This window comes from Metopolophium dirhodum, chromosome 7 (genome assembly GCF_019925205.1).
Source record: "Metopolophium dirhodum isolate CAU chromosome 7, ASM1992520v1, whole genome shotgun sequence".
Taxonomy (NCBI): Eukaryota; Metazoa; Arthropoda; class Insecta; order Hemiptera; family Aphididae; genus Metopolophium; species Metopolophium dirhodum.
The window spans coordinates 5459406-5471494 of NC_083566.1; the positions used below are offsets into that span (position 1 = coordinate 5459406).

The window sequence follows — 12089 nt, forward strand, 5'->3', positions numbered from 1 at the left end:
TCGTTTCACCCACGTTATGTAATGTGTATTTTTAGTGCATGTAAGTGTGCTTGTGTGTGTGTGTGTGTGTGTGTGTATGTGTGTAGGCACCGAAGGAAAACGGTCGAGACGAAGGACGGTCTCGACTCTCAAGCCGGTGGTAGGCGAAGAGGAAAGAACATAATAATATATACACTAATTTTATTTTAACGAAACGATCGTTTATTGTTTTTATTTTAAACGTTTTCTCTTATTCTTCTAAAATAACACAGCACTTAAAATAGATACATTACACTAACTGACTCGTTTTGTTTAATATATATAATATATATATATTATAATATAATCACGTGACGTACCTAAACATATATAGTTATAATATTATTATATTATCATCATTCATGTATAATAATAATATATATTATATATTATAATGTAGAGGTATACAAGAAATACGTTTAATAACAATATATTATTATGTGATAATATATAAACGGTGAATTTATAATAAATTAATTATAATTATATAAGTTTAAGAATTATTACATTCTGTTTTTTCTCTACGAACGTTTAATAATAATAATAATAATAATAAGTATATGTACACAGTATTCTACACGACGTCTTCTAAAGACTACGACAATAAAAATAATAATAATAAAACAATAATATGATAAGAATATTTGGTAACGAGGATCATAATATATAAATATGATAATATAATAATAATATAGGCTATGTACAATATTATAATAGTGTTTGCGATAAATAATAATGATGATAATAATAATAATATCAATATATTCTATAATAATTAAAATGTATTGCACTATTATTTTTATTATTATTATTATTATTATTATTACTATTACGATAATATACTAAATCGTATTTGTATAAATAAGTATATGTTTATTATATAAGTATTGTATATTATACGTCTGTATTGTAATAGGGTTGTTGGACAAATTGGGACTAGATGAGAAATCGACACCGGCTATGCATCAGTGCGATTCGTTTGCATGACGGCTTCACGAATCTTCGATAATGCTGAAAAATACAAATTGAACACAAATATTATAGTTATGTTTGAATAATAATTATAAAACTAATTAATTGTGTATTCATATTATAAACGATTTCGGTTATCTAATAACACAAATATTATACTATGCAACTGTATTGATATTATAATATATTGATATGTAGGGTACAATCTCATATCGCATCTATAATATAGTTCAATAAATTCTTACAGCTCGTACAAACACTCTTAAGTAGATTAATATTGAAATTAAATCTGTTTAAATTAATAGTAATAATGCAATATTAAAAACCAAAACATCCAACCCAACGTGCAAACCTATGGGCGATGCAGATCTTTAAAATATTACTAAACATTTTAAATATAAATATATCAATGAGTCAATATTTGAATTTTGAATCGTCTTATTAGAAAGAAGCTCTACAGATTACTAATAAATAAATAATAAATATAGTAATAATTTTGTCATTTAAGATTCTGAGATGAGAAATATAAATGTATCGATGATGTACGAGCATGTTGTGTTTTGTGAATGTCATCTTTTGAAGCAATTGTTAAGTAAAAGTGCTTCAACAATCGATTTTTACAGGTTTGGTTTTTGGCGGAAAATTATAATATCTATTTAATGCTCTGTACTCGTATAGAGGGTAAATTTTGTTATTTTGTTGTATCTTATTCAAAATTGAATAACCCTATCACGCATGTAACTATACTTGATATTTTCACCAAAGATTTACATCTTGACATGATATTATTTTCAAAATATTTTGACTCTTCTTGAGTAACTATATACTATACTCATTATATTATACAGTTGAAGTGTTCGACTCTTTTAGTTTTTTATTTATACAGATGACATTTTTTTTTCTTTGTCAAAAACCTTGAAAATGTATTACAAATTACAATAAGTAACCCAATAAGGTTTTCTTACTGCAGGAATTGAAAAAACATAGTCACAAATCACAGTCATAATATGCAAAAATATGGCAAGGCTTTAGGGGCTAAGCCCCCAAACATCGTGATTGTAGAAACTTGAAACATTCCTTGATTACCTGAATTATTATTCGTGTAGGTATACTACGTCACAATGAAAATTTCAAAATATTTCGACTAATTTTAAAATAGATTTATACCATCATGGACCTATTCAGTCGGATCTACGATACGCGGTATTGACTAATATAGATAAGTTAATAACAAAAATATTATTTAATATCGGTGCCTGTAAAATTACAATCTATAGGTATACTAATATATTATAAAGCCGAAAAGTGTGTATGTTTGAATGCGCCATATCTCAAAAACTAATATGGACCGATATTAACTAAAGTTGAATCAATAGATTCCTTGAGATTAGGAGGGTGTTTTAAGCTCATTCTTTTAAAACCTTATATAGGTTGGTATAGGGTGGATCACGCATGAAATTCATTATGGCTCTCAAAAATCAAATAATTTTTTGTTGGGTTGCCATTGGTTAAAAAAAAATCCGTACAAGCCAGCCGCAGACTCCGTTGCTATGGAATTTGATGTAAATAAACGGAAATAATATATGATTAATTGTTTGTTATTCAAATGTACCTACCTATACAACAAAATGCAATGGCCTTACGATTGTAGCTTATATTGACTCAAAGCAATTAACAAGCTCGATTAATGTTGATGAACATTTCAGAGGTTGTTCGTAGAGGCATCAGAAACAAGGGGATTTTAAACCACGTTCAAACAAAGGCCAGTCCGGTCGAATTATGCAAACCATGCCTCACCCATAATAAAGATACACTATAGTACCGATTTTCCCATGGATCGAGGTACCATAAACCCGATCTACACAGATTTTAACTAGCGCCGTAGTTTTAAATCAGTTAATTTTTACCCGGGCGAATTAATATTGAGTAATATACTTTCGATAACATTTATTTTATTATAATATAATATTATATACCTGCCTAAAGCGATGTTTTTGACAAAAACTAGTTCAACAAAGACAGACCATATCAATAACCAAAACTAACCAACCTCATAGCAATATAAATAAAATATAAATTATAAAATCCGTTTCTGCTCAGAAGTCAGAATTCCAATTTTACACATCTAGAACATCAATGACCTACTCAATGACGTATAGGTACCCTAGAAACCTATATCATATTGTATTATTACAGTTACCGTTATAGTGTTATACACTTATCAGTAAGTGCCTACCTAAATATATAAACACCTAAATACATAACGGAATATCGTAATTTGTCATAGTACAATTATACGGATGGGGCTATAGTTATTCCAACGCATATTATAATATATACCTAATATGTATAAAATGTTATGAAAACAAAACAAAAATGATCGAAAAAATTAATTCTTCTGTAGTATACAATTATTATTATCAGTAGCAAGGATATTAAAAAGAATATAATTAATTATTGCAACGAATTTTATAATATTTGAAACGAAAACTATTTTTCTATCAAGTTAATAATATGTTATAAAAGCGTATAAATCTTATGATATTGACATTATATTTTTTAAATCTTATTTCGTTTTTAAATGGTTCTTTAGTCGTAAACATAAATTTTTAATACAAACAAAATATCATCGTTTTATTCGAGTGCGATCATAATTAATATAGGTATTTTTTTAAATTTGCCAAGGATATAATATTATACTATTTAATGCGTATTAATTATTATATAGGTAAGAGGGTATAGTATTATAATATTATGTATAAGGTCCATTGATTATTATGGGCAATTCGTAATTATAACTATTGTCTATCAGTATAATAATAAGAGCTTATAATTAATATATTATACCTATTATTATTGATTACGAGCCTATACATAATACATTAATACTACCAAAAATTGGATAATCAAATATTGAAATATAGCGATCAACGTTTTAATAGAAAACTATAAACTAATAATCATAAAAATAAGATATAATTTTTACCTCTGACGAGCTTGTTGGTACGTATAATCGTTCGGCACGATGAACTCCTCCGCATGACAAAACGGTAAAAATTATAATATTGTCACCATGTCATGCGTCGAGTGACACGTGACCGCGCGGTGGCGGCGGCCACATCATCACCTGGCCCACGTGGTCTGCTGGAGCGGCGTGAACGCCGAATCGAAGTTCTGCCTGGCCGACGGCTGCGGCGAGACGTCCGCGGCATCGTGGTGACGGCTGACGCGGTGATCACGGTGGTCGTGGCCGTCATCGTCGTCGTCGTCGTCGTCGGGCTCGCGCTGCTGCAGCGGGTGGCGGCCACCGGGTCGGGCCGGTGACACGTTGGCTGGCGGCGCGGCGGGCGAAGGCCTCTTGCCCATGATGGAGTCGATGCTGAACCCGGTGGACGGCTGTTTCACGGCCAACCGACCGCCGCCGGCCACCACAGTGGTCGCGTACGACGGCTGTATGAGATTGCCGTGTTGGTGCAAAACCAGTGCCGGCGGCTGTGACGGCTTGTACGCGGCCGCTGCGGCGGCTGCCGCCGCGGCCACTTGTCCGTTGTGCAGCAGGTTCAGACCGAACGTTATGCGCGCCAGCTCGGCGGCCGGCAGCTGTAACGGCTGCATGGCGGCCGAGGGCTGCTGCGTCGGCGAGGGTTGCTGTGGTTGCGGGCCCTGCTGCAGTTGCTGCTGCTGCTGAAGAGGCTGCGTCTGGGCCTGCGACGGGTGTGGTGGCTGCAGATGTGGCGGCGGTGGCCCGAGGTGATGGTAAGGATAGTGATGGTGGTGGTGTAACACCGAGTATGGGTCCGCGGCCGCGGCGAAGTGATTGTGGTGTGGATGGTGATGGGGATGGTGCTGATGGTGCGGATGGTGGTGGTGGTCGCTGCCACCACGGTGGATGAAAAAGTCTGACGGGGCCTGCATGCGCTTGTACCGCTTGCGCCGCCGAAGGAAGCTGCCGTTGTCAAACATGTCCTCGGCCATCGGGTCTAGGGTCCAGTAATTACCCTTCCCCGGGTTGCCCGGTTCCCGTGGAATCTTGATGAAGCAGTCGTTGAGCGACAGGTTGTGCCTGATGGAGTTCTGCCAGGCCGGGAACTTGTCGCGGTAGTACGGGAACCGTGACATGATGAACTCACAGATGCCGCTGAGCGTGAGCTTCTTGTGCGGCGACTGCAGTATGGCCATGGTGATCAGCGCAATGTAACTGTACGGCGGCTTGACGGGCGACCCGTTGCCGGTGCCCGACGCCTTATCGCCGTCTTCGCTGCACGCGCCGCCCGCTTGTGCGCCGGGCGACGTCGTCTTGCTACGGCGGCCACCACCGTTGTTGTTGTCGTTGCACCCGGCCGCGACGGCTGCCGCGTCGTAGTCGTCGTCGTCGTCGGCCGAATCCACGTTCACGTCCGTCGTCTCAGCCGATCCGACGCTGCACGGCGGCGACACGGACGCCGCTGTCGAGACGGCCTGCACCATCACGGCGGCGGCGGATGCGGCGCCGGAACCACCGCCGACGCCCCTCAAGTCCAACGGGCTGACGACTTGATGCATGGCCACCGAGTCCAAGGCGGCTTGGTATCGGCGGCTGAAATCGTAGACTGGTAGGAACACGGCGGCCGCTGCGGCCGCGGCAGCGGCGGACGAGGAGGAGGAAGTGGCCAGCTGTACAGCGCCTCCGCCGATACTACCGCTACCGCTGCTGCTGGTGCTACTGCTGCGATGGTGTTGTTGGTGACGGCGGTTGATATTGTGGTGGTGGTGGTGTTGGAGAAGGTTGTGGTGATCGTCGTCCTGCATGCCGGCGGTGCTGATCACCACGCAGCACATTTGGCCACAGTCTCACACGTCATGTACGACGACGGAAACTGGCTCGAAAATTAATAACCTGATAAAACGGCGTATTATATTATTATTATTACTAAATATATGATGGGTAGAAGAGCGTCGTGGATAAAACCGAAGCGATTAAACGAGGATAGTGCGAAAAAATCGGTTCACCGAGCAATGAAAATATGTACGAAACGGTGTCTATATATTTATGCGGTCGGAAAAGTGAAAACTCTATCGGCAAAGAGCTGGTTATTATAGGCGTACGTGACGACGGCGGTGATTGCGGCGGTACCGTCTATTATTGGTTCACGTTGACGTGTGGCGCGCGATATTATCACTGAGCCGTCGACTGCCGCGTCGGTATACCGGTGCCGGCGATGACGACGGCGGCGGCCGCTGATGCGGTGGGCGTGGCCGTCAAGCGGACGCGATGGGTGTGGACAAGCGTGAACCCGCCGAATGGGCGTGCGGTAAAACACAAACGGCGGTGGTGGTGGCTAGGTGATCACATCATCCTTTGTATATTGCGTATTATATAATATACATATAATGATATCGTGTACGCGCTCATCCATCCTGTCCGAGACAAACTGCCGTTCCGCGATTGTGCCAACTGTATAACCGGTGGCAACCTCAATGCGGATTGTTCGACTACCCTCCCACACTGCTCTATCTGCCACCCACCCCCTCCCCTCCCCTCACGACAACTCCCCTCCTCGATCGTAACCTGCAACCGCCACTGTGGCCGCGCTCGCATTATTTACATCCACCATAGATTACCCATATATATATATATATATATATATATAATATATACATTGGTATTATGTATATGATATGCAAACGCAAATAATTATATAATGCTCTTTCTCTTTTTCACTCTTTCTCGCTCTCTCTCCCTCTCGCCACTGTCTCTCATTCTCGGCTCATGAACTCTCTCTCTCTCTCTCTCTCTCTCTCTCTCTCTCTCTTATATTCCCACTCAAACGTTTTTCCTCTTTCTCTCTCTCTCTCTCTCTCTCTATTTCTGTTTCTCGTCGAGTATATAATATATTATCATATACCTAATAATATACATAATATAATATATATAAATGTATCACACCCACTGCAGCACGCATTTATGCGAATCATAAACCGCCCTTAAACCTCGGCCGCGGCGCTTTGAAGTCGCACCCAAACTGTTTCGGTAAATCGTCTCTTGACTTATAAATACCTATATTGGTACGTAATATAAGAGTTGTATAGGTACTTATATTTAGGCCCACAGCGTGGTGAAGTTCACAACAATAGCATGTAAAAGAAAAACGGTTATATATATATATAGGTATAGGTTATAGGTATAGGTTTTTGTATAGGTAGATTCTTTTACATACAAGTATTACAACTATAATATTGCAGGGATGATTGTTTATACACATAGCTGGTATATACCTATTATTATTTATTAGTATATAATATATCAAATTAACAGTATAACGGCTAAGTATACCTAAACTAACATATATCAGTATGCTAAACTTATAGGAGACCCTATCGTTAAACTAATTCAAACATTATATCAGCCCACCTCACTCCAAAGAAAAATCTTGGCCACGCCACTGATATACGTATGTACTGTATAGGTACATATATATATATATATATATATATATAGGTATGTTCTTTAAAATTTACTAAAAAGTGGAACGTAAATACTTATACACATATAAGAATATACATCTATACACAATAATAGTATAAATGACTGTCATAAAGGATATAATAATATTATATAATAGGTATATTTATACTTTGAAAAATATAAACCGACGAAATCGAATAAAAAAAGGTAGAAATCTATAAATAAGAAGATCCTGTCCTAATACAACTTTTTTTATTGGTAGGTATACAATATTATATTATACAACCAAATTTTATAGAAAGAAAATATTTTTGATTTGAATCTATTTAAGTTACACGAATACCTTCTGCACATGCGCGGAGCATATCATAATATAATATATCATAAAGTTACATAGATACCTGTATGTATTGACATTTTATCAGAGAAAAATAAATATACCTATATTGTAATATATACCTAATATGAGTATATAAGTATATACCAGCTATTAGCTGATTCACCGGAATTATAAGATCGAAAAACATACATATATATATAGCCATGTAGGGTAGCTTATAGTATATAATATTTTTCAGACCGTAATCGCTATATACTTCCCACTGACTACCACAAACCTGCTTATAATAAGGTGCCTATATTATTCGTACGAGTATATATAGGCAATTTTGAAGGAACCCATGCGCATATAATCATTTCATCATTGATTTTAACCGTTTATACATACTATTCTTGTATATCAGCAGGGATGGGTGACACGCAGCCCTCGTATACCCTTTTTATCTGACCCCCGCTGTGTTTTAAGCAATTTTGAATTTTATAGATTAAAAAATAAAGTCATTAAGAGGCCGATCGGGCTCAAGGCACTATTTTACATTTTTAAAACTGAAAACCGGCTCACTAGTAAATTTTAGTTATCCACCCTTAAAACTGTTGTAAATTATAGAACATGTGTTCCACATTATATAGACTTATATAATAACAATGCATCGATGTATATTTATATACATATTATACAGCATACATATATATCATAAAATATAGTTATTTAAAGGCTTAAAGTAAAAAAAATAACTCATACCTAAAATAGTTACATATACGGGTATACCTATATAGTATTTTAGTAGTACCTATCTACATAATATATCCATATAGGAAATATAGCTGCAGGATGCCAGAATGGTACATAATCCACGTGTAATAGGTAGGTACTGCAGTTACCTTTGCGTACCCATTATTATTATATTATATATATTATGTCCGGTATATATACATTATATAAGAATATATTATAGTACCTAGGACGGTGATTACATTTTAAACATTATATAAACTATAATAGTGGGCTATGATGAACTATGGGTGCACATAGTATACACTATAATATACATTATTTTTAAGTATTATTATGTTATATTATATATATATAAGTACCTATATGATATATATTCTACTTAATTATAAACGATTCGCTTGTTTAGAGAGTTAAGTAGGCGGGATTAATACGATTACGATATAGAATAAACCGGGTACATAAACGACGATGCTATTAAAATATAATATAATATAAACTATGCAAGTTTGGAACGAGTTAAAAATTGGTAGGTATTATATACATATATATATATAATATAAATCACGTTTCTTCAGCGAGGGAGACTTAAAACAAAAAACGTTTACAGAAGTGTTTGGGAGGTGTGTTTCTAATATTATTAATTTTTTGATTTATATCCAGTTGACGGCTGCACGATGCCCGTGTATATTTTAGTATAATTCCGTATTTTTCACTCGTTTCTTGTCTATACAACAGCTTGTCAGTTGTCACCATGGCGGCCAACAATAATTTAATACAATATATATTATTTGAACATGCCTGTAAATTGTAATAATAGTTAGACAGAGCATATATTAATATATTATACTGATATTACAATGTTTACACTTAATATGATATATATAATATATATTATATAAGTGAACACGCATATACGACACATATAAATAAGCACAATATTAATTATAGTACCTATAGGTACCTATATGGTTATTGGTTTCATAATAATATAGAACAAACCTAAATATAGATAGGTTGTATTATTGTAGGTATATTGAGTATAATTTGTATAGGTATACGTCTTAACCTAGTATACAATATAGGTAGTAATATGTCTATATGTTACGGAAAGTTGTATTATATCGAAATATTACTACATAATATTAATTATATATTATACGTTGTTGGCCATACAGATATAATATGGGGTATGATATATAAAGATTAATAAGTAATAATAGTAGTGAACGTTATATAATGGTATACAAGTCCATATTTACCATAAGGCAGAATATAGGCAACTGCCTATATGGCCCCCGTTGTTAGAGGGCCTCAGATTTTTATGAACATTATTTTTTTCTTTTAGAGTACAACTTCCATTGTATAAAATAAATATAAGAAACGTATAATATTTCAAAAAAATTAAATAATTAATCCATCGTAAAATGTAAATGAAAATAAATAAAAGTCTAATAAGTTTAATAAGAAAGAATTGATAACTTAGTTTTACTATTAATAGAAAGCGATTTTACATCAGCTTCTATAAACTTCGATGACATAATAAATGAATTTGCTTTTAAAAAAGCAAGAAAAGTAATATTATAAAATAGCTTATTAATTATTTCTATTATAAATATAAAAATGTATTGTTTATTACAGTTAATAAATAATATAAAAAAAAAGAAATGTTTGAATATTTTGTTTTCAATATAAATAATAAATATATATATATATATATATAAATTAATAAATAACAGGTAAAAGAAATCTGTAGCCTGTAGAGATAAAACATATAATATAACATTAAAATTATATTTGTGAAAATGGATAAGTAAATATACTAAATTGATATAAATTATTATTTTGTTTTATACAACTCGTTTGTGGAGGGGGAAGGGGGCTATACACGCTACTGTTGACAAGGGACCACGCTTTTTATTTTGCCTAAGGCCACAAAATACCTAAATCAGGCCCTGGTGGTATAGAGATTATAATTGTGATATTTTTTAGTAAATATAACATTAAGAGGACGCGTTACACATATATTATAGTTGTCTCCGTCTTACAAGTGCATAACATAGCAAATTTACGCTCAGCAGATCACGCTTAACTCAGTTAGTTTAAAAATTAGAGTAATTAAAATTAAATTAGAGAATCAACATATTATGAAACTTGGTGGTAAGAACATTATCTGTGTTTGTACCTGCTATGTGCGTTTTTTACGATAATTCAGTTTTTAAGTGAGTTATGAGCATACTTTTTACAATGAATTATGAATTATGATTATATCTATATTGTTTGTCAGCTATAGCCTATGACTGAACGAGACTGATTCAGACCCACCATATAATATTTTAAGATAGAAGGGAATACAATGTATTATGTCATAATATATAGAAAACCAAATAAAGTTGTGATGTTGGAGTATATTATAATATAGTTAGAATATTATTGATTTATAGCGAACATTGTTGCAGAGCACTGTCCAATTTTGTTGGATTTTATTTTCGTTGGTAGAACTTTTTAGTTTTTTCTTTAGAAACTTTACTCCGACATCACAACTTTTTGGTTGCAAATTTTTTTTATTAGCATGTATGTACCTATATATTATTATACCATTTAGGGATTATCCCGAGGCTAAGTAAACTTATTTTTTTCTTATGAGATCTACTATTTTTATTGTTAATTGTAAAGAACATAATATAAGTCCTTGTTAAAAATGTAGGTTGGTACCTATTATTATTATTATTATTATTATATATATACCTGCAGCTACATTAAAATTTGAACGAGTAGTTTTTGAGTTATTATAAAGTATATACTTTATATTCTAATTATAATACAATATAATCACTACATTTTATTATTTTCAGCAATATGACAGTATTTATGTTTAGGTATAGGTATAATATTTTATATTATAAATTGTGTAATTATATAGAATTATATATATATGATTAAAATACATATCAAACAGTCATTGCGGGTCAATAGAGATAACTAATAAAATAATACTTCATATATCTGTTTTTATTTGAGTATACTAGCTATGATTTAATATTATATTATATTGATTTAATAATATCATTTATTAATCGAACAGTTCATCTAGATCGAATATAAGTATATGTAAATAATTTTACGATCACAAGCTGTGTAGATATAAGTACATAATCATTCGTAATTAAAGTATTTTATTTTTATGTACGTTGTTAGTACGTTTGATGAAAGTTATAGCCGAATACAAATTAAAACGGTATAGATATCTATTGATAACCGAATCTTATATGTGTTATGTGTTACGACTGTTAAAAATAATTTAAGATCAAAGCAATATATAATTAGTTCTCATGCTAAAATAAAACTTCTATAATATTATAGTACAGTGTACAATATTATCTTTGATAATATAATCGTATATACTCTTGATACATACCATTAAATAAACCCGGCTCAATATTATCATATAAAATAGTCATATAACTATAATATATTATATGAGGCTATATATAGCGCTATACTGAATAAAAGTAAAAAATATTATTTTGTTTGAATGCAGAATAAAATGTTTCACTTATATTATAATATAGTTATATGTAC

The 12089-nt window shown here is 34.0% G+C and overlaps 1 protein-coding gene across 1 annotated transcript; it reads right to left on the reverse strand.

The window, feature by feature from the left end:
* Positions 1-426: 426 nt before the first annotated feature.
* Positions 427-6365, reverse strand: LOC132948570 (forkhead box protein D3-A-like). Its single transcript, XM_061019095.1, has 2 exons — positions 3977-6365; positions 427-1029 (listed from the first exon to the last, which is right to left on the reverse strand). The coding sequence occupies exon 1, from the start codon at positions 5806-5808 to the stop codon at positions 4114-4116; it is 1695 nt and encodes a 564-aa protein (XP_060875078.1). The 5' UTR covers positions 5809-6365; the 3' UTR covers positions 427-1029; positions 3977-4113.
* Between the last annotated feature and the right edge of the window lie 5724 nt (positions 6366-12089).